This window comes from Zootoca vivipara, chromosome 1, assembly GCF_963506605.1.
Source record: "Zootoca vivipara chromosome 1, rZooViv1.1, whole genome shotgun sequence".
Taxonomy (NCBI): Eukaryota; Metazoa; Chordata; class Lepidosauria; order Squamata; family Lacertidae; genus Zootoca; species Zootoca vivipara.
In genome coordinates this window covers 76,233,673-76,255,115 of record NC_083276.1, presented here as the reverse complement: position 1 = coordinate 76,255,115, position 21,443 = coordinate 76,233,673, and the positions used below count along the sequence as shown (strand labels likewise).

Genomic DNA, 21,443 nt, shown 5'->3' with positions numbered 1-21,443 from the left:
AACTGGCTGGCTGTGTCCTTTGACGCAAAAGTCATTGCTTCTTACACCATAGCTGCCAAGTCTCCCATTTTTCGTGGGAAACCCCTGGATTTTAATCCGTTTCCTGCTATTATCCCGAATAGAAAAAAATCCCGGAAATCCCCCAGATTTCCTACCTGGCAGGTAGGCTCCATTTCAGGTGCCGTTCTGCCCATGTCTGGGCACTGGAAATTGGGCAGTGCCGGCACCGGAAGTTGCTTCTACGCATGTCCAGACATGCGTAGAAGTGACTTCCGGTGCCGCACCACTGCTGATCCCGCATTTTTCAGTGGGAGACTTGGCAGCTATGTCTTACACATGTACAGGGCTAGAGCTGGATTTGGGATCTAGTGCCTGAGATGCCACCTTAGCCCAAGTTCCTGCTGGTTCCTGTTGGTGTTACAAGAAAAACCAGTGCCAAAAGCCTTCATTGTGGGGAAACAGACTGCACTGCATAGTCCACTGTGACCAGATGTTTCACTTCTGCAAATCATTGGAAGCCCTGAAGTGATGAGTAGACATATGCGAGTGCCCCCCAGTATATAAGCTACTTTAGGGAAGGGAACTTATTCTCACTCTTTTCCTCCCCACCCCACATCAGCACCAGACAGACTAGGTGGGCTCAAGGAGGAAAAATGCAAACACTGTATGCGTCAGCTGTCGGGAAGGCAGTGCCCTGTAAAGTGGGGAGCAAGTAATTTTTTGGAGTGGCTCCTTGCCCCAGTGTAGGAGCTGCCTGTGATTATTTTAGCTCTCCATCCTTTTTCTTCAGTGGCTTAAGGGACTTGTAGGAATACAATAGGAGCCCCTGCCAGATCAGGCCAAAGGCCTCTCCAGTCCAGTATGGGAAGCCCACAAGCAGGATAGGAGTGTAACACTCTCCTTCGCATGTATTCCCCAACAATTGGTGCACAGAGACACATGCTGCCTCTAATACATGCTCTACACCAGTGTTTCCCAAACTTGGGTGTCCAGCTGGTTTTGGACTACAATTCCCATCATCCCTAGCTAGCAGGACCAGTGGTCAGGGATGATGGGAATTGTAGTCCAAAAACAGCTGGAGACCCGTGTTTGGGAAACACTGCTCTGCACACACACACACAAACATATGGTCATCATGCCTAGTAGCCATTAGCCATTTATAGTTTATCCTCCAGGAATTTGTCTAATTCCCTTTTAATGGTCAACACCACCACTTCTCATAGGGGTGAATTCCATAATTTAACCTTGCACTTTGTGAAGAACTTCTTTTCTGGCTGCCTTGACTCTCCCACCCTTCAGCTTCCCTGAATGATGTTGGATTCTGGTAATCTATGAGGGGGGGGAATTCTCTTTTCCGTGCTGTGCATTGTATGAAACAACCTGTGTCATGGCCCCACCACAACCACTGTCCTTTCCCCGACAACCTAAAAAACCCCAAGCATTGTAACCTCTTCTCATAGAGGAGTTGCTCCAGCCCACCAATAATTTGGGTTGTCCTTTTCTGCACCTTTAGATTCATCTGCACAGTCCTGCTTGAGGCTCATCTACACAGCCTTGACATGACAAACATTCAGAAATTGTTTCTGTCATTGGAGTTCATGCTGCTGTGCCAAGTTCCTTCCAGGATTTTGACCTTCAGCTGTGAGGGCCCTTTTAGCTTGCTGCCCTACTTGCAAAATGCACAGTGTCCCCCTTTAACCTCCAAGGCCCACAACCTTAGTATGTGATTCCAGCACCATTCATGTTTTAGCTCCAAACAGGTGACTCCATCTCCACCAACACAAGGGAAGCCATCTGCTCTGTTTGCGCATGACGTTATCATCGTACCATAATATCCTCTTACAGGAATGCGGCTGAGAGATAACACTGTGTAATTTGCGTTATTGGTGCTGTTTGAGTAAGTCCAGTGTCAGTATTTGCTCTGGGTTGTTTAAAAATTAAAGAGCAGTTACGTTGGAGCAAAGCAACAGAGAGGGGATTAAGAATCCCCCCATATGGGTTTTCTCAGTTCAGGGTCCCTTCCAACTCTACAATTCTATGACTCTAAGGTTACCCACTCATGTGACCCAACAGGCATATAGATTAGGACAGGCATCCCCAAACTGCGGCCCTCCAGATGTTTTGGCCTACAACTCCCATGATCCGTAGCTAACAGGACCAGTGGTTGGGGAAGATGGGAATTGTAGTCCTAAACATCTGGAGGGCCGAAGTTTGGGGGTGCCTGGATTAGGACCACAAAGGACCACTTCACACAATAGGGAATGAAAATGCAGCTAGAAGGTCTTTGGAGTATTGATACCATGGTAATTACTGTACCCCTGCAGTGTAGGAATCTCAGCTAAAGCATCCATGACAGATGGCCCCCAACCTCTGCTTAAAAACCTCCAATGAAGGTTCACCACCTTCCAAGGGAATTGCTTCCACTGTCGAACAGTCCTTACTGTGAGAAAGTTCTTCCTGATGTTTAGTTGGAATTTCCTTTCTAGTAACTTAAATCCATTGGTTCAGGTCCTTAGCATGTTATCATTATTAATGTACTTGAATGCACTGCAGGTAAAAAACAAAACAAAACAGATGTATTGCTCTGTTTTCTGTTTTCCATTGTACAACTGTTTTTTTTAATTTAACATATTCTTATTCTGCCTCCCCTACAGCTCAAAGCCGCTTGCAGACACTGGCTACTGATGTCTTTGTACTTTTGGTTTGTCAGATCTGTTCATCTTGATTTCTTACATATTTTTAGCTGGAACATCAGTTACAGTCCCAGAGCTCAGAGCAGCTGGAAATGCGGGTGCAAAATGAGAGGCTGAAAATCTTGAACGACAATCTCCTGGACCAACTGGAGAGAAGCAAATGGGAGCTGGAGGTAGCCCGAGGTCACCTGCAACAGCTGCAGAAAGAAGCCCAGCTAGAGCAGGAACAGAAAAACAGGTGTGTTGGGGTGGGGCTGTAGAACGTGCAATGAAACGTGCCAGTTGCTTTTGCTGTGTAATGCTGGTTTACGCTAATTAGTTAATCAGTGGGACTACAGAATGTAGAAATGAATAGCTATGTGGCTACTGCAAACAGCAGAAGTGCACTGTTTACAGGCGCCACATAATACCTGGTCTGCATTTGTAAAACATTGATCTTTTGGTGTGGCAGCACTTACATTTTTGAACTCTCTGCCTATTGACATCAGACAGGTCCCTTCGCTGTACTCTTTTCAGTGCCTGCTAAAAGTGTTTTTGTTTAGGCAAGCCGTACCCAGATATGTGGAAAACCACCTTGAGGTTGTTGTTGTTGTTGTTTTACAATCAAGTGTTACATTATTTTTATGAAATAAAATTAAAGGGGGTCTGTAAGCACAAACACTTTCTAGCTTCCAGAACTGAGTTAAAGGATTAGAACATGCATGATGTTTTTTTTTCACTTCTACAAAACTACTTCCTATGTGGCCTTGAGATAGTAACATGATTCCTCTTCTCTCAGGGGTAGCTAACGTTGTGCCATTCAGATGTTCTTCGACTTCAGTTCCCATCAGCCCCAGTCAGCATGGGCAATGGTCAGGGATGATGGGAGATGGAGTCCAATGATATCTGGAAGGTCTAGCCCTGCTCTGTATAAACTAGAGATAAAAATGATTTTCCTGGTTACGTTTCCTAGAAGACCATGATAGAAATGGCTCAGAAAGCAAGCTCCACAGCAGTTCACCATAAAAGGTCAATCCAAATATTGTATTGTCAAAACCATGGCTCCTACCAGTCTGAGAACAAACAATGCAGCAAACAATAACACTGATCTCCACAGCAATCAGTCAGATTACTGTTCAAAAATGTATGATGTCACTGCAAATTGGGCAACCTTTTGCTTTATTGAAGAGTAAATCTACTTTCTAATACTAAATTGGCCAAAACATGACTTCAGTTATAAACCGAGATAGGAAATTGGACGTAATGCCTGCAGAACATTAGGATCCCAGTAGGTAGATCTTCTGCCACCTTTTCTCCACAGATAAAAAGTCCTAAATGGTACAGGGTTGTTGTTTTTAGTAATAATAAAATAAATCTAGAGCTGATGTAGGCATTTTAACTTAAATATGCAGTATGCAGAGTCTGCATACAGTTCAAAATAATAATAAAAATAATGTCAACATAGACTGATGGCTCATTTTTAACAGGGAAGGCTACTTTGGGAGGTGGAGTGACTGGGGAGCAGAGCAGTGTGGTGGGTGCAAAAAGGGTGCATGTAAATTTGGTCCTCAGCTGGAATTTCTCTTGGAAGTCAAGAGAACGATACTTTGCATCAGCAAGTCATGGAGAACAGGAATGGGAGTCAGCTCCTAACCCAGTATTAATTTAATTAGTTCACCCCCTGCCCTCGATTGCTGCCAGCAGCTTTGGCATTTGGGTCATATTATCAACATTTGCACAGGACAAAACTTGTAACCCTTAAAACATTAACCCCCTTCCCCTTTTAAATGTAGGGATGTATTCAGAGTCTCTAAGAATATGCAGAAAGAAAAGAAAAGCCTCCTGCGACAACTGGAACTGCTCAGGTAAAGGTGGGGGCATCTTGGCATCTGCTCTTCACCATCTGCCTTGTATAGGGAGGTACAGAATAAAAAAAGCTCATTGGTGTTATCTCAGCTATTCAAACAAAACCAGCAGAATTGGCCAGACTCACAGGGCTGCCACTTGACCTAAGCAGCAAGCTGTACAGGGGTGATTCAGGTCCCCAGTGGGTGATTCAGGTCCCCAGTGGCAATAGATGGTGCTAAAGTAATGTCTGAGAGCATCACCAAAGCAATTTCTGCAGTGAAGATTTAGGCCACAGGAAGCTTCTGTGAAACCTGAATGGGGATTTGTGGTTGTGAACAGGAGTGGTCTCTCCCCTTTCTCACTTCTCTTTGAGGGTTGCTAGTTCCCTACCATAGTTATGTGTAGAGCAACTGCCACCACTTACCTCAGTGTGTCTTTCTTTCATTTGGAGCAGGGAGATGAACAAGAAGCTGCGAGACGAGAGAGATGCCTTTGAAGCCAAGAAGCTGGTTAGTCTGAGAAAGAAAATTCTAATCCCCCGTCGCCTCCCCTTTGCAGCCTGCTGCTGCTGCCATCACTTGGGGTCATTTCATTTACAGGGGGGGCATTAACTGAGAAACCCTGTAGTGCCTGCACGTGAACTTCTTATTATTTTTTGGGTATCTCTAACCTTAAGAGAGAGCTGCACATTTTTAAACCAGGCAATTACAAATGGGGCAATAAGGACTGCTGGCTCCTGACTCTACAGGAAAGCGTCTACAGTTGGGTGTCCCTCCGACATGGAGAGGGAAAGAATCTTTTGCACATATTGAACTTTGTACACTAAGGCTTCCATTCAGAGGAACCATAGCTGAACCTCCATGTTTTAAGGCTGAGCCATTGCCATCTAGCTTGGAGAACACCCAGTTACATTCTTTCTCTTCCCACCACCACCATTCTGCAGGGTAGTCTGGAATTCTTCTCTGGAACCGCCTTGCCTCATTCCAGTCTATAGTTCCTCTGCTATATCACCTTGTGCCTATATCCTTCTAGGCTTCCATTGTCATGCAGACCACAATTAAGAGACTGAAAACAATGTCTTTTTGTCTGTTTCTGCCTCTTACTTTGGCCTGCTCCTGGAATGGGCCTTTTCCATCCCTGGGCAGTTTGTTTTTGGAAGGAGAGATGGAATGTCCACGAAACATACCACTTAGTAGATTTGATCGTAGAGTAGCGAGGCAGACAACCAAAATGTGAAGATGAGCCAAAAGAAGACATTTTTGTTTCCACTGTGACACTCTTGCTGCTGATTTCCCTGCTGCACAAATGCAGGGCAGGAATGAAGTATAAAGAGAAAGCACGCCGATCAACTAGCCTTTTGTGTTGTATAAGCATAGGGTGCAGGAATGTTTTTATTGAAGCTGCTATGTATGTTTTTGTGTAAAAAGGAGAGGGAAGTGCAAACATCTGTGCACCTGGCTGTCCATGGGTGGCCCATCCTGTTTCGCCATTTGAGGGTGAAACAAGGAGGTGTCCCCCCCCCCCACACACACTGCTGCTGCCTCCCCACTGAAGCCTTGCTTACCTAGGAGTGGAGAGAGACCAGCTGCAAAGCTGAGCAAGTGTGAGCTGTTCTACAAAGCTTTGCTGCAGGCCTCTCCCCTCCCACTCGCCTAGAAGAGAGCATTCCAGCTGCAGTGGAAGTGGTGGGGCAGCCGGAGAGCCGGTGGGACACGCCTCTTGTTTTTCCACCACCAGAGGTGGCTTCTTTACCTTGCCTTATGAATGGGCTGGCCCTCTGGCTTTCCCACAACTCATCTTTGTGATTACTAGGCCTGTGGCTGCATCTCCAGATAAATCTGGGGGCATGTGATCTCCATAGTCTCAATGAGATCATTAAATGCAGCATAAGCAACAGGGAGAAACTGTCTTCTGCAGTTGCAATTCAGAGAGAGCAATGCAGTGAGTTCTCAGATCTCATTTGGCACTTTAATGGCTTTTTTGAAGAGCATCCCTTTCATGCTGCACCATGGGATACGTTTTAGAACTCTTGAGGAGGGTCACATTGAAAGCAATTTACAGTATGACATGGAGGGAAGTGGAGAGACTTCATATGGACATAAATTGCTTTTTCTTCACATGTCAAAGTAGCTGCTGGATTGTCCCTTTGACAGTCTGCTATCTCTGTTCTCCAGTGGAATATGGGCTCCAGGCAAGCTACAGTGGCTTTTGTTGTCCGATCCTCTTTGAAAAGTAAATATTAATGAGATGGAGCTTCTGTTGGATGCTGGGAAGAAAGGCACCCACCACTCTTCATGCAGATTGCATCTGATGTGGGAATTCAAAAGGACCAAGCTTTTGATCTGCATACAGTCATTCTGCAGATTTAATCTGCAGGCTGATCTAGTGCTGAAACAAATAATATAGCACTGTGGACTGTGCTTACAGAAAGGCAGGTTGCATGGTTTAGAGTTAGCACATCAGACTTTTGAAGTAAAATGTAAACCTTCAGTTAATGGAAAAAAGGATCCTTATTTGTTTGTATTTTTTTAAACACCCCCCCTTTTTTCTGAACCTCAGTCTTGTATCAAGATGTACCAACAACAGCTACGCTGGAGGGACTGGAATGAAGGAAGTTGAGTTCTAATTTTTCTAGTGGAAAAAATATGTTGCGTTATGTTCCTGTCAACTATATATGCACACAGCGCCACACACACACACACACCTGCTCATGCTAACTGCAATTTGCAGCAATCTTTCCATTGCAAGAGTGTGCACTAGAATAGGAAAAAAAAAGATATCTATTTGCCTTAGTTTTAAAAAAAGTATGGTGTTTCTAGACAGCTTTTTCTACCATCAAAGAGAATTACCAAGGAGAAAATATGTCTGCTGATGCAGCAGCAACTTCCTGTCTTGAAGCCTCTTGATGACGGGTCCTTCGTATATTTCTCTTTTGTCCAGGACTGCAATGCTTGTGTCTGTTTGTTGGATCTATTTGTTTGTTTCTTTATCAAAGCAGACAACAGCAGCTGGTGCCTCTTTTGAATCTACTTAAAGAGTATCCGCTGGCTGTTGCTTTTCTAAGATAGAGAAGAGCACAAATGCCAGTGCACACTTGGGGTGTACTGACATAATGTAGATCTGGTGAGGTTTTTGGTTTTCAAGCCTGAATGGCCTTCCTAGCCTGATGTTTCTGTTGCCATTAGATTTGCAACTGTACTGTTTTTTAGCTAGATATTCCTGGTTGGTAGTCAGTACCAGTCTTCATTCACTGTGACATAATGATGGACCAATCAGGTTGCCAGAGTTTAACAGTGCATCATTCTGTAGGGGTGATATCTGGCTTGTTCTTGCCTGCAGGTTTATGACAGTTTGCCAGTGCTGCAAGACATATTTCCAAGTCTGCTTCAGCATATAACAGGGAGACCTAGCAATAGTGAAGTATTAAAATCTTCTAAATACGCCAAGACTGTTTACGCATAAATGCCAGCACTGGAAATCATTTGGCACTGTGAGGGTGAAGGCCAAACTAGATGGAACATGGGAGAGATCTGATCGGACTTCCTGTTCCATGTACATTTAAATGGGAGGAAGTGGCCTGCTGGATGGTTTCTGCCAAAATCTTTAATGCTTCAGCCAGCACAGTACATAGGCAAGACAAGAGTTAAAAGGCACAGCGGTTGCCTTGCATGGCGAAGTGCAGCTAAGACATTGATCCAGCCAGTGATTTGCCCCCTGCCTCATCCTTTTGAAGAGACTGGAATGGGCGCATCTGAGTTCTCAGATTGGACCAAGCAATCAGGCACTCCATTTGCTCACGGATGCTTCTAAAAGCATTTCAAAAGAGTTTTACTCTAGTAAGGCCCTGAGATACTGTGCAAAACTAGAAGAGTTGAATCACAGTGTGGAAATTCTGCTGATAACCTTTAAAAGTTCCAAGGCTGCAGAGGCCTACTCAGGTCCTTGCATCTTCTTTTCCTCTGCCAATCCCTTCAGGTCTCCAGTTGTTCATTAATCCAGGTTACCACCCTAAACATTCTGAAGTTAATTTTGAAATTGTTATTTGAAAACATAGTGCCTTGAGCTTGTGCATTTTGTACTGTGCCTGGTTGTACCGCTGTGTGTTATGAATCAAAACTGAGTTTCCCCAAGTCCATGTATCCACAAGTTTTAGAGGGAGTTGCATGCCATGTACAATCTTGTCCTTTGTGTGTCCTTTAATGAGAAACCTGCTTGCACCTTCCAGAAGGCTAGGAGCAGGTACAACCCATTCATTCATGTGTCTAGTTACAGTATATGTGTCTTCGGTATGTGTTTACGACAAATATTGTGATGGCAAAATACTGCAGAATTCATGCTGTTGTTGGAATGTGAGCCTGTGATCCAGACTTCCATAATAAAATGCCATGCACCCTGTTATCGTTCTCATCAAATATTTCATGCTTGTGTGTTCTGTCATTGCAATGCAATGTTTCTTTATCATCTCTTTTTAAATGTCAATGTTACACTGAGCCAATAAAAGCTGGCAAGAGCTAAAGAAACAGCCAGGAAACAATTGCCTCTTTTGTGCTCATGTTCCATTGCGTAAAGTGTTTGTTTTGTATGACTGTATTATGACAGACATTTAGAGGTCCAATCAGATGGTTAAGACTGGGTTCTGAGTCTGCCCAAAGCACACAATAAAACCCACTTGAATGAAACTAATATATTTATGAATAATCTTTCGATTCATCATTCTAAACCATATTCAGCACAATAAATGTGCCATTATGATTAATCTGTTGTGAGCAATCCACACAACCTTGGAAGCAGGGTGCAGAACTGTCACATCTCTGGGATGCATTTTAAAGCTGGGAAATTGTACTTTCATCCTGAGAATGCATTCTTTGTTGTTGGAATTTAAATATAAATATAAATAACAATTGGGGTACTGAAGTAAGTTGAGTGCTTTCTGTGTGCCAACCCCCAAACTGAAAAACCTTTTAATGTCTCATCAGCCACAAAATGGCAGCTCCTGGGGTAATCTTGACTAACTGTTGGAGAGCCTCTCCGAAAGTGACATGTGGTTGTTTTTTCTTAATTTACTTAGATTACGAATTCCAAATTGCTCTCTCTAATTTTCAGGCACTTGAAAGCAAAAGACCCCTCTTGAAGAAGGGGTCAGCGATAGGCAAATACCTAGTGGAGGAGAAGCCAGTCAAACGGTCAGAGCTGAATGTGTTGTGTTGTGTCCCACTGCATGCTGTCGATCTGTAGTCACCACAGTCAGTCTGTTGGGTCACATTGTTTTCTCCCTTTCTCCTCTTCAACTGAACTAAGGTTGAGGCAATGGGTATCCTTGGGGAATTGCCCTTTGATGAACTTGGGACTGTGGGGCACTGGTGACTGAATGAGACTGTCTAATTTTGATAATGAGATTCAACATATACACACCCTCAAGTTTCCTACAGAGTATGCATTTAGAGAGGAGGGGCAGAACACCATAAGCAAAGTTATTTCACACATTTCTGAACCATGTGAGCAGCTCTGGCCTCCTTTGGGATGGTGCCTGTCTGGGCAAAGGAAAGGTAATATGTAAATATAGAGCAGGACTAGATAGGCATATTGGAAAATCAAGGTAGTTTGCCAAAAATTATGAGCATTGCCTCTGGCCCTGTCCATACCTCCACATGTTAATTGTTTGTTTGTTTTTGTTCATGCATTCATTTCTTTGGGTGTTGACACTTCTTGGAGCCCCTCCAATAGTACAATTATCAGTGTCCCATCTAGTGGAGCCCCAAGAGGCAAAACTAATTTAAAAACCAGCATACATTTGTAGTGTGGATATGCCATAAGGATTCTGGAACCCATTGATATACCTGCTGCTGCTCCTCTCCTCCCTCCTCACATTTTAAGACTGTTGGTTTCCTGTCCTCATCAGTGCTGAAGTTACATGAAAGTGTGGGTAAGTTTTCTTTAAATGCTGATGCTGATTGTTCTGATGCTTTTGAACTTTTCTTCCCATCGTTTGTGTGCCTTGGCACAGGCAGTTTGCTCCAAGAAGTACTCCTCTTGTCCTGCCAAAAGATTTTTATTTGGACGAGAAAAACTGTAAACTCTTCCTGCCCAACACTGCAAGTTTGAAGCAGGGAAGAGGAATTAATTCATCTGTAGAGGAATATGCGGTTCTTAGGAAAACAGAGAGGCAGGAAACAGCAGGAAATGTTGGGAAGCCAAAGTCTCTGATGAAGACCAGCACAGTCCAGAGAGAAAAGACCAACAAACCTAATTATCTTCATTTATCACCAAGAAGGCTGTCCATTGGTAATGAAACTCTGGTGAGTCTAGCTGGGGGGTGGGGGAATACTAACCTTATGAATTGTCTTTGTTGTTGTCATTGAATCGTGACTCATTTGTGGGCTTATTTGTGTATACTAAATAGCCTGTCCTGACTTCAAGTTGAAGTCCACAGGTCACGCTGGGGTATAGGAAGGAAGACTGGCATTTCAGTACCTTGGAGAGCTCAAAGTGAGCAACTTGCTCAGGAAAAAGCTGAAGTTTGACTGCAACCTTGTCACCGTACTTACCTCTCCTGTCTACTTCCCTGCCTGTGACTTTTTAAAACAAGGACCCCCTGGCCTGGAGTCCTCCTGCATCTGACAGTAGCAGGCATTGTGGAATGGGATGTACTTGGTTCCTTGCATGAATCAGGCTCATGGGGAGTGGCCATGAAGTTCCCTGCTTTTAGGGTCCACATGTTGACAACCATCACCCCTGGGTTCAGAATTGGTAGCCTCGTTCTGTTCTTCAGCCAGTAGTATAGCAGCCACAGCCTCAATTGATTCAATCTTCCAAGCAACTTGCCTATTGTTTAGAGTCAGGGACATGACAATTAGCTTCCCGCACTAATATGCATATTACATTCCTGGTAGCAATATTTTCTAATTTTGAAATGACACTGAACAAAAATGCTAAGGAGAAAAACAAGAAAATCCATCAGCAAAACCTTTGGAAATTTTTGTTTACCTCCTGAATCTATTCAGGGCCAAACGTTGCAAAGCAGGCGGATATTTTTTAAATTGCTCTTCAGCGTTTGCTTCCTCCCATATGGTATAGTCTGAAAATTGTTTCAGCTAGCTCTGATGAATAGGTGAATATTCACAGGCTCTGTACAGATATTTTGTACTCCAGGTGAGATGGGGAGGAGGCCATCACTTCACTATAGGGGAGACATGAATGACTGGATCAGGAGATCCCACATTTATTTAAACACATTATCTCCCTGATTGTGTGAGGTTAAAATTGCTGGACCATGTGAGCTTGAGTATTACTCCTGATCTTTATGCAGCTGCTTTCTAGGCAGTGAGAAGTGGGGATAATTTCTGAACATAGCCTCAGTCTATGCAACTGGTTGTGCAGATATGAACGTGGGTATAAATTTGCTCATATTAGTGTTTCCACTGTCTGTTCCTTGCCATGTTTTAAATACAACTAGCTCTATAAACTTTTCTTCTTCCTTTTCATTCTTACCTTGATAATGACTTTTGCATCCAGATATTGGAGCCAGCTAGTTCTTCTCCTGAGCGTGTCTTCAAAGTCGTGTTTCTTGGTAATTCCGGAGTTGGCAAGAGCACCTTCATCCATCGCTTCTGCTACAATAGATTCCTGGCCAGGATCAGCTCAACTATTGGTAACTGAGGCTCCCAAACTGCAGAAAGGAGAGACATAAGGGAATTTAAGAAGTGCTTAAGTGAGGCCTGTGCCATGTGCTCAACAACTTCTGCAGCATAAATATTTGTGAACTACACCCGCCCCCTTTTCAGTACTACTGTAAACATGGCACTATTCCCCATGGACATTCCACACTATGTATTCCTTTAGCAGTATAATGTTTAAAGTCAACTAATGTTGAGATTTTTTTTAATGGGGCTTTTGGAATAGTTACAAATGGATAAGGACAAGCTAGGTGCTAATTCAAATCACAACCAATCAGTCAGAGGCAAGGTTTATATATATTTTGAAAGGCACAATGGCAGGACGCATGTAGTCTGTTCCTTCACCAGGCCTCTTGTCAAGTCCACTCCTTTGCTGCTGTGATCATGGGACTCTTAACTTTGCTCTGTGTCAGGTAGTGGCGGGGGGGGGTAGGGGATGGATGAGAGGACTGGTGGAGGGATGGTGATAAGAGCAAATGGTGGCTACTTTCTGTCTTAGTGCCTTAAGAACATTTAAAGGCATTAACTCCCAAATCCCTACTAACTGATGGCCGTTGGGAAGACTTTTAACTTCCAATTGTGGTAGCATACCAGATGCTGCACATGCTGTCCAAGCAGACAAGAAAATAACCTGCAGCCCACTCTGTATAAATAATGAACCTATTTGCAAGCCCACCCCCTTTTTCCAGCCCTGACCATCTACTGTTTTCTATAGCACTTTTAATTTGTGATTATGCTTTACAGGCTTTTCTGTGGTGCCTTTTTCACAACAGTACTGCGAAGGAGTTCATTGCCCCCCTTTAACTGCTGGGAACTGCAGCTAAGGTTGCCCCGTCCCAAGCCCAAAGTCACAAAAGGAGTCAAGCAGACATGCTTAACCTGGGAATCCCAGATTCAAAGTCCAACTCTGCCCCATAGCTGCCAAGTTTTCCCTTTTCTCGCGAGGAAGCCTATTCAGCATAAGGGGAAATCCCTTAAAAAAAGGGATAACTTGGCAGCTATGCTCTGCCCACTGTGCTATCCTGGCCTTAGACTCCTCTTGTTTCTCCTGCAGGCATTGATTATCAGGTGAAGAGCTTGATGGTTGACAACACGCAGGTGCTTTTGCAGCTATGGGATACAGCTGGGCAGGAAAGGTAAAGGATTTTGTGAGATTTAGATCCATAAAGAGCCCTAAAAGCACACTGTGATACTGAATATTTGTTGTTGTTTAGTCGTTTAGTCGTGTCCGACTCTTCGTGACCCCATGGACCATAGCACGCCAGGCACTCCTGTCTTCCACTGCCTCCCGTAGTTTGGTCAAACTCATGTTCGTAGCTTCGAGAACACTGTCCAACCATCTTGTCCTCTGTCGTCCCCTTCTCCTAGTGCCCTCAATCTTTCCCAACATCAGGGTCTTTTCCAAGGATTCTTCTCTTCTCATGAGGTGGCCAAAGTATTGGAGCCTCAGCTTCACGATCTGTCCTTCCAGGGAGCACTCAGGGCTGATTTCCTTAAGAATGGATAGGTTTGATCTTCTAGCAGTCCATGGGACTCTCAAGAGTCTCCTCCAGCACCATAATTCAAAAGCATCAATTCTTCGGCGATCAGCCTTCTTTATGGTCCAGCTCTCACTTCCATACATCGCTACTGGGAAAACCATAGCTTTAACTATACGGACCTTTGTCGGCAAGGTGATGTCTCTGCTTTTTAAGATGCTGTCTAGGTTTGTCATTGCTTTTCTCCCAAGAAGCAGGCGTCTTTTAATTTCGTGACTGCTGTCACCATCTGCAGTGATCAAGGAGCCCAAGAAAGTAAAATCTCTCACTGCCTCCATTTCTTCCCCTTCTATTTGCCAGGAGGTGATGGGACCAGTGGCCATGATCTTGGTTTTTTTGATGTTGAGCTTCAGACCATATTTTGCGCTCTCCTCTTTCACCCTCATTAAAAGGTTCTTTAATTCCTCCTCACTTTCTGCCATCAAGGTTGTGTCATCTGCATATCTGAGGTTGTTGATATTTCTTCCGGCAATCTTAATTCCTGCTTGGGATTCATCTAGTCCAGCCTTTCGCATGATGAATTCTGCATATAAGTTAAATAAGCAGGGAGACAATATACAACCTTGTCGTACTCCTTTCCCAATTTTGAACCAATCAGTTGTTCCATATCCAGTTCTAACTGTAGCTTCTTGTCCCACGTAGAGATTTCTAAGGAGACAGATGAGGTGATCAGGCACTCCCATTTCTTTAAGAACTTGCCATAGTTTGCTGTGGTCGACACAGTCAAAGGCTTTTGCATAGTCAATGAAGCAGAAGTAGACGTTTTTCTGGAACTCTCTAGCTTTCTCCATAATCCAGCGCATGTTTGCTATTTGGTCTCTGGTTCCTCTGCCCTTTCGAAATCCAGCTTGCACTTCTGGGAGTTCTCGGTCCACATACTGCCTAAGCCTGCCTTGTAGAATTTTAAGCATAACCTTGCTAGCGTGTGAAATGAGGGCAATTGTGCGGTAGTTGGAGCATTCTTTGGCACTGCCCTTCTTTGGAATTGGGATGTAGACTGATCTTCTCCAATCCTCTGGCCATTGCTGAGTTTTCCAAACTTGCTGGCATATTGGGTGTAGCACCTTAACAGCATCATCTTTTAAAATTTTAAATAGTTCAGCTGGAATATCATCACTTCCACTGGCCTTGTTATTAGCAGTGCTTTCTAAGGCCCATTTGACTTCACTCTCCAAGATGTCTGGCTCAAGGTCAGCAACCACACTACCTGGGGTGTACGAGACCTCCATATCTTTCTGGTATAATTCCTCTGTGTATTCTTGCCACCTCTTCTTGATGTCTTCTGCTTCTGTTAGGTCCTTACCACTTTTGTCCTTGATTATGGTAATCTTTGTACGAAATGTTCCTTTCATATCTCCAATTTTCTTGAACAGATCTCTGGTTTCCCCCATTCTATTGTTTTCCTCTATTTCTTTGCATTGCTCATTTAAGAAGACCCTCTTGTCTCTCCTTGCTGTTTTTTGAAAATCTGCATTCAGTTTCCTGTATCTTTCCCTATCTCCCTTGCATTTTGCTTGCCTCCTCTCCTCCGCTATTTGTAAGGCCTCGTTGGACAGCCATTTTGCTTTCTTGCATTTCCTTTTCCTTGGGATGGTTTTCGTTGCTGCCTCCTGTATAATGTTACGAGCCTCCATCCATAGTTCTTCAGGCACTCTGTCCACCAAATCTAAATCCTTAAACCTGTTCCTCACTTCCACTGTGTATTCATAAGGGATTTGATTCAGATTGTATCTTACTGGCCCAGTGGTTTTTCCTACTTTCTTCAGTTTAAGCTGGAATTTTGCTATAAGAAGCTGATGATCTGAGTTACAGTCAGCTCCAGGTCTTGTTTTTGCTGACTGTATAGAGCTTCTCCATCTTTGGCTGCAGAGAATATAATCAATCTGATTTCGATGCTGCCCATTTGGTGATATCCATGTGTATAGTCGTCTCTTGTGTTGTTGGAATAGAGTGTTTGTGATGACCAGCTTGTTCTCTTGACAGAACTCTATTAGCCTTTGCCCTGCTTCATTTTGAACTCCAAGGCCAAACTTGCCAGTTGTTCCTTTTATCTCTTGATTCCCTACTTTAGCATTCCAGTCCCCTGTAATGAGAAGAACATCCTTCTTTGGTGTCATTTCTAGAAGGTGTTGTAGGTCTTCATAGAATTGGTCAATTTCATTTTCTTCAGCACCGGTAGTTGGTGCATAAACCTGGATTACTGTGATGTTAAAAGGTCTGCCTTGGATTCGTATCGAGATCATTCTGTCATTTTTGAGATTGCATCCCATTACAGCTTTTGCCACTCTTTTGTTGACTATGAGGGCCACTCCATTTCTGCTACAGGATTCTTGCCCACAGTAGTAGATATGATAGTCATCCGAACTGAATTCGCCCATTCCCTTCCATTTTAGTTCACTGATGCCCAGGATGTCGATATTTATTCTTGTCATCTCATTTTTGACCACATCCAGCTTACCTCCACTCATGGTTCTTACATTCCAGGTTCCTATGCAATATTTTTCTTTACAGCATCGGACTTTCCTTTCGCTTCCAGGCATATCCGCAACTGAGCGTCCTTTCGGCTTTGGCCCAGCCGCTTCATCAGCTCTGAATCTACTTGTACTTGTCCTCCGCTCTTCCTCAGTAGCATGTTGGACGCCTTCCGACCTGAGGGGCTCATCTTCCAGCGTCATAACTTTTATATGCCTGTTGTCTTTGTCCATGGAGTTTTCTTGGCAGGGATACTGGAGTGGCTTGCCAGTTCCTTCTCCAGGTGGATCACGTTTAGTCAAAACTCTCCACTATGACCTGTCCATCTTGGGTGGCCCTGCATGGCATAGCTCATAGCTTCTCTGAGTTATTCAAGCCCCTTCGCCACAACAAGGCATTGATCCATGAAGGGAGACTTGAAACTTCTTCCAAAATTTCCAGATGTTCTTGAACACTAACAGCAATAACTGACTAGTGTAATACTTCACATATCCAGTACTTTTTTTTTTTTGCATGAAAGACTCTTGGAATCTGACCACTTAGTTTTATTTAGAAAAATGGAAGTACTGTATGTTGCACACAAACATGTGTAGCAAGTCCTGATGACCAAGGTATGAGTGGGCATTTAAAATAAAACTTATCTTGAGGAGAGAGCAATATGAAGCAGGGGGACTCATCTCACTCTATAGGCCGAGGGGGCCAGCATTTGTCCGCAGACAGCTTCTGGGTCATGTGGCCAGCATGACTAAGCTGCTTCTGGCGAACCAGAGCAGCGCACGGAAACGCCATTTACCTTCCTGCCGTATCTTCCCGCCATTTACCTTCCCGCCGTATCCCGCCTATTTATCTACTTGCACTTTGACGTGCTTTCGAACTGCTAAGTGGGCAGGAGCTGGGACTGAACAATGGGAATTCACCCTGTCATGGGGATTCGAACCGCCGACCTTCGGCAAGCCCTATTCTCTGTGGTTTAGACCACACCACCACCTGTGTTCCTTGTGCTCTTTGCTGCTGGTGGCAGGGGGGGAAAGAAACAACAGGATCAGTCCAGATGACACAGCAACCATTGCACAAGACCAACTACAGTGGTGCCAGACCTCAATGCTAGGAGGTACACAGGAAGCTGCCTTTTGCCAGGACACACTATTTGCATAGCTAGCTGAGTATTGCCTATGGCAGGAGTGGCCAACCTTTTTTCAACCTCTGGGAACACACCACAACCTATTATATTGGCTGCAATCAAATGCTGTCTTCAAGTCTAATTCCAACAGGGGAAAGGGTTATTGTCATCACATTGGAGGCCCCTGGTCTACTCTTGACTGGCAGTAGCTCCCCAGAGTTTTAAGTAGATGTCTGTTCTTCAAAAGGAAATGAAACGAAACATGCCAGAAATTGAACCTAGGAACTTCTGCCTGCAAAGAACACACTCCGCTATTGAGTTATGGCCCCTTTCAAAACTTTTCCTTTGTGATACCTACTGTTTTGGCACAAGCATTGCTTGGGAAGCTGTTGTCAGCATGTAACCCAATACCTTGCCCAGTTGAAAATCCTCAATTCTTCCAGGCTGCTTCTATGGAGGGCTCAGCCTTCCAAAGGAAACAACTGGAATGTGCTCCATTTTGTAAGTGGAGACAGGCCTCCGTTTTGAGCTGTTAGCAATAAAGAGACCACACAGAGGGAGTCCAAATCTAGGTTCAGTTAGGAGTAGTGGAATGTCTGTCAAGATACGAATGCATTTAAGGTTCTCAGATTTTGTTTGGCATTAGATTCCAGAGTATTACCAAGCAGTATTTCCGAAGAGTGGATGGCATCCTGGTCATGTATGACATCACAGCAGAGTGCTCCTTCATGGCGGTCCGAAACTGGATGAGTTGTATCCAGGTCAGAATAAACTTGGAAGGGAACACAGATAACCTGGCCTTTTACTGTCCATAACTTTTTTTTTAATTGATACTGCGGTACTAGCAAATGGTGTCAGTGTATGGACACACCCCATTCAAGCCACCCAGAGGAAGAAAGTATGGTCCTCCTTACAGCAACAGTCTGGCCCAAGGAGTCGCATAACAGGGCAACAAACTTGTGGTGATGAAAGCTGGGAATCTTGTGGAGCTTTGGGATAGAGGGAGCATGTGTGGCTGTGCAGTTAGCCTATTCATCTATCTGGAGAAAGGTTGAGGAGGAATCCCTGTTGGCTCTAACCTGAGTAAAGGAGAGAGCTAATAGAGAAAGAGAAATAATCTTTCCTTAAATTGAGCCTTTTCTGCTTGGCAGGTAGCCTAACCTTAACAGTACTCAAGTGTTGACTTTAATTATAGTTGAAGCATGCCAAAAAATATTGAGGTAAAGCATTAACTTGACTCTTCTTTAAATAAAAAATATGATAAGTTTATCCCCAGTGTTCCTTATTCAGAATGTGCAAATTATTCAGATCCCTAAGAGCACAAATTGGATTGAACCAACTTAGTATTTCTTCTCAAAATGAAAGGCACTTATGTAAGTTATTATAATGATCACAATCTTTATGGATCACTATTTAACCTAGTTCTAGAACCTTGCTTAGTCATTGTCTAAACTGAAAATGATCAGGTGTTCTCGTAAAGTACTCTTATATTCGAGTGTAGGAATTAGCCTATGAGCACACGCTTCATTGTTTTATGGCTTCTTTTCTTCAGGATGGGATTGAAGATGGTGCAGTGATATTTCTGGTTGGAAACAAAATGGATACAGCAGACAAAGAGGAACCCAAAGTCTCCAGGGCTGAGGGGGAAAGGCTGGCAAAGGTCTGGTTCTCTGTATCTCCCTTTCCTCCTTACACCAATCTCCTTCACTGCTAACAAACTTTATGGCATCTTCCATAACTGATGGTAATATTTGGAAATACTTAAGGGAGTTGTTCTGTGCATGAAAATATTTTCTAGGATGGTTCTATACAGAACGAAGTGAATTAATATTTCAAGGTAGAGGATCTGCCTTGGGAATAGTCGATCATAAGGCATCACTTTGGAAGCCAGTCTCCTTACAGAGTAAACCTGTTTGGGGTTAAGCGTTGGTGACACCGGGAGGTAAATGAATGTGTTTTACAGATCATAACAGAACAGTATGAGAATCAGGTATGTGAGAAGTAGGGACCTGGGGAAAAATTCATGCTGCTCAGGGCTATGTGTGAATTACCTCTGTGTCTCAAGCATTCCTGAGCAAAACCTTCTTCCAGTATTCAAACCTTAGAATGTTACCTTGGACTGTTTAAGGTTTTGTGAAAGGCCCCCACCAAAAAGAACTCAATGTGAGTGATTTACATAAATTAGGTACCTCATTGAGAGATAGCAAGGAACCTTTAGGAAGGCAGAGTATCTTCAGTTTTCATGAAGGTCAACCTTGAATATATTAATGGGTATAGCAAGAAAGGGGAGAAATGTGATTCCAGTGGCAGACTCTGACAATTGTTGATTGAAGTTACCTTCTGCCTTCTTTCCCTCTTTTTGCAGGAATATAAAGCTGTCTTCTATGAGTGCAGTGCAAGGACTGGCTATAACATTCAGGAGCCCATGCTGCACATGGCAAGGTCTGTGCAAACAGTTCCCATAAAACTGGAAAAGGAGCAGAAGCCACTTCAGTTTCTCACCCAGTTGCAGCAAAATTGCTAGGCTTGGTCATGGTTAAACAGCAACAGATGACAAAACATAGCAGTGTGTTGGTTCCAGTTAAACAGTAAGAGTCTAGTGGGTGGAGATTATTTCTTCCTCTGTGTTTTGCAGTTGCCTCATGTGCTTTGAGCACTGCCACACTGCAAATGTTAGTTAAACTCCATTTATCACAGGGTGGAGACTCTGTCGGGTTATATATTAAAGACTGCAAGATTATCAGATACCATACAACAGGGCTGGGGAACATGTGGCTCTCAAGATGCTGTTGGATCCCATCAGCCCCAGCCAGCATGGCCAATGGTCAGGAACAATGGGAGTTGGGGGTCCAGTAACATCTAGAGGCCTCCAGGTTAACCACTCCTGCAATATAACTTCACCACCACAATCTCACAAGGCAGAATGTTAGCAGTTCATTTTAGTGTTTGGAGAATGGAAGGATTGTGGGGGAGGTCTATGGCCAATGTAATGATTATATAAGTTTTGTTCTTTGCTAAGGTTCTGTCTCTTGCTTTTGTCTTGGGAGTTCCTGACAGGAGCAGATCTATGCTGGAGATCTGTCCTGTTGGAAATACCGCCTTCTGCTGGCCCTGCTGCCACTCCCACCGCCACCACGATACCTGCTGCTGCCACCATTACCTGCACAGCCCACTCTGCTGCCACTGCATACCCTACCACATCTGGCACTAGTGGAGAAGCAGCAGCATCATTGGTGCTGATTTCAGTGAGATCTCACTGAAAATTGTGTGAGATCTTGTATACTCCACAATATCTTGTGTGTTTTCAGGCAAGATCTTGCCTGAAATGACTCAAACTTGTCTGAAATTGACACTGATGTTGGAAACGCTTCTTCGCTGCTGGCAGAGGCAGCCGGGCAGGCAGGTTGCATGTGGGGTGTCGCCTCAGGGGGCTTCTGCTGTCTGAGGCAGCGCCCTCACCCTGTCTACTGGCTGAACCAGCTCTGCCTGTTGGGTTAACTTGCAGATTCCCCAAAAAGGTCAGTTTCTCTCAGCAGGTATCACGTATTAACCCATAAGCCAGTTTATTGAGAATACTTGAATTCAAAATGATGTGAAGTCCAAACAAACACATGCACACTCTGAAAGTATGCCCCATTAAGGAGGACTTGCTCCCTCCCAAATAAGTTGCGAAAGATGCACTTTGATTTGTATTTGATAATCATGTTGCCATTTGTGGACTAGGATGCTTTAAGGTATACTGGAAGTATCTGAAAGAACAGAAAGCTTAGTTTGGCTTTTTGGATTGTCAGTGTGATGCTAGAGTACTCATCCTTTCACGTTGAAATCATGTATGCTCCCCCCCCCCCATTTGAGATTAGTGCCAAGATTTGCCTGTCCCTTCTGTGCTGACCTCCTATTTTGTGTGTGTTGCAGACTGCTGACAGCACATGAGGACAAGCAAAGAGAGCAGGCATTGCATCTGGAGGAGTACAACAAGAGGAAGGGATGCTGTTTGTAACCGAATCGTTCAGAGATATGTTTGAAAATAAAGAACAGCCTAAAGCACAGAGTTGGCTGCCTCCCTGCAAGAAGATAGGGATAACTGTGATTGAACTGAAGGAAGATTCAAGGTCTTTTT

The 21,443-nt window shown here is 43.9% G+C and overlaps 2 protein-coding genes across 4 annotated transcripts in view; both read left to right on the top strand.

The window, feature by feature from the left end:
• CRACR2B (calcium release activated channel regulator 2B) overlaps positions 1 to 8,915 on the top strand; it is a 33,528-nt gene extending 24,613 nt beyond the window's left edge. The window contains exons 10-12 of the mRNA XM_035122001.2: positions 2,744 to 2,931; positions 4,466 to 4,537; positions 4,975 to 8,915. Coding sequence (XP_034977892.2) covers positions 2,744 to 2,931; positions 4,466 to 4,537; positions 4,975 to 5,131 — 417 coding nt within the window. The 3' untranslated portion in view covers positions 5,132 to 8,915. The remainder of the gene's footprint in view (positions 1 to 2,743; positions 2,932 to 4,465; positions 4,538 to 4,974) is intronic.
• Positions 8,916 to 9,063: 148 nt separating this feature from the next.
• Positions 9,064 to 21,443, top strand: LOC132592358 (EF-hand calcium-binding domain-containing protein 4B-like). Of its 3 annotated transcripts, XM_060276435.1 has the most exons (7): positions 9,064 to 10,816; positions 12,033 to 12,168; positions 13,248 to 13,329; positions 17,970 to 18,084; positions 18,876 to 18,983; positions 19,689 to 19,765; positions 21,239 to 21,443. In XM_060276435.1, the coding sequence occupies exons 1-7, from the start codon at positions 10,724 to 10,726 to the stop codon at positions 21,321 to 21,323; spliced, it is 696 nt and encodes a 231-aa protein (XP_060132418.1). In that variant the 5' UTR covers positions 9,064 to 10,723; the 3' UTR covers positions 21,324 to 21,443. The 3 variants fall into 3 exon arrangements, 1 of the variants encoding a protein (XP_060132418.1); XR_009557834.1 differs by lacking the exon at positions 21,239 to 21,443 and having other exon boundaries at positions 10,687 to 13,395; positions 16,614 to 18,084; positions 18,876 to 19,828; XR_009557833.1 differs by lacking the exon at positions 21,239 to 21,443 and having other exon boundaries at positions 10,687 to 13,395; positions 16,614 to 18,983; positions 19,689 to 19,726.

What these genes read in the sequence shown, in the direction of transcription:
- LOC132592358 (XM_060276435.1), top strand. Translation starts at nt 10,724, where the DNA reads ATGAAGACCAGCACAGTCCAGAGAGAAAAGACCAACAAACCTAATTAT. An exon ending in CAGGATCAGCTCAACTATTG is followed by an intron (nt 12,169 to 13,247) that starts GTAACTGAGGCT and finishes TTTCTCCTGCAG; the next exon opens with GCATTGATTATCAGGTGAAG. An exon ending in CCCATGCTGCACATGGCAAG is followed by an intron (nt 19,766 to 21,238) that starts GTCTGTGCAAAC and finishes TGTGTGTTGCAG; the next exon opens with ACTGCTGACAGCACATGAGG.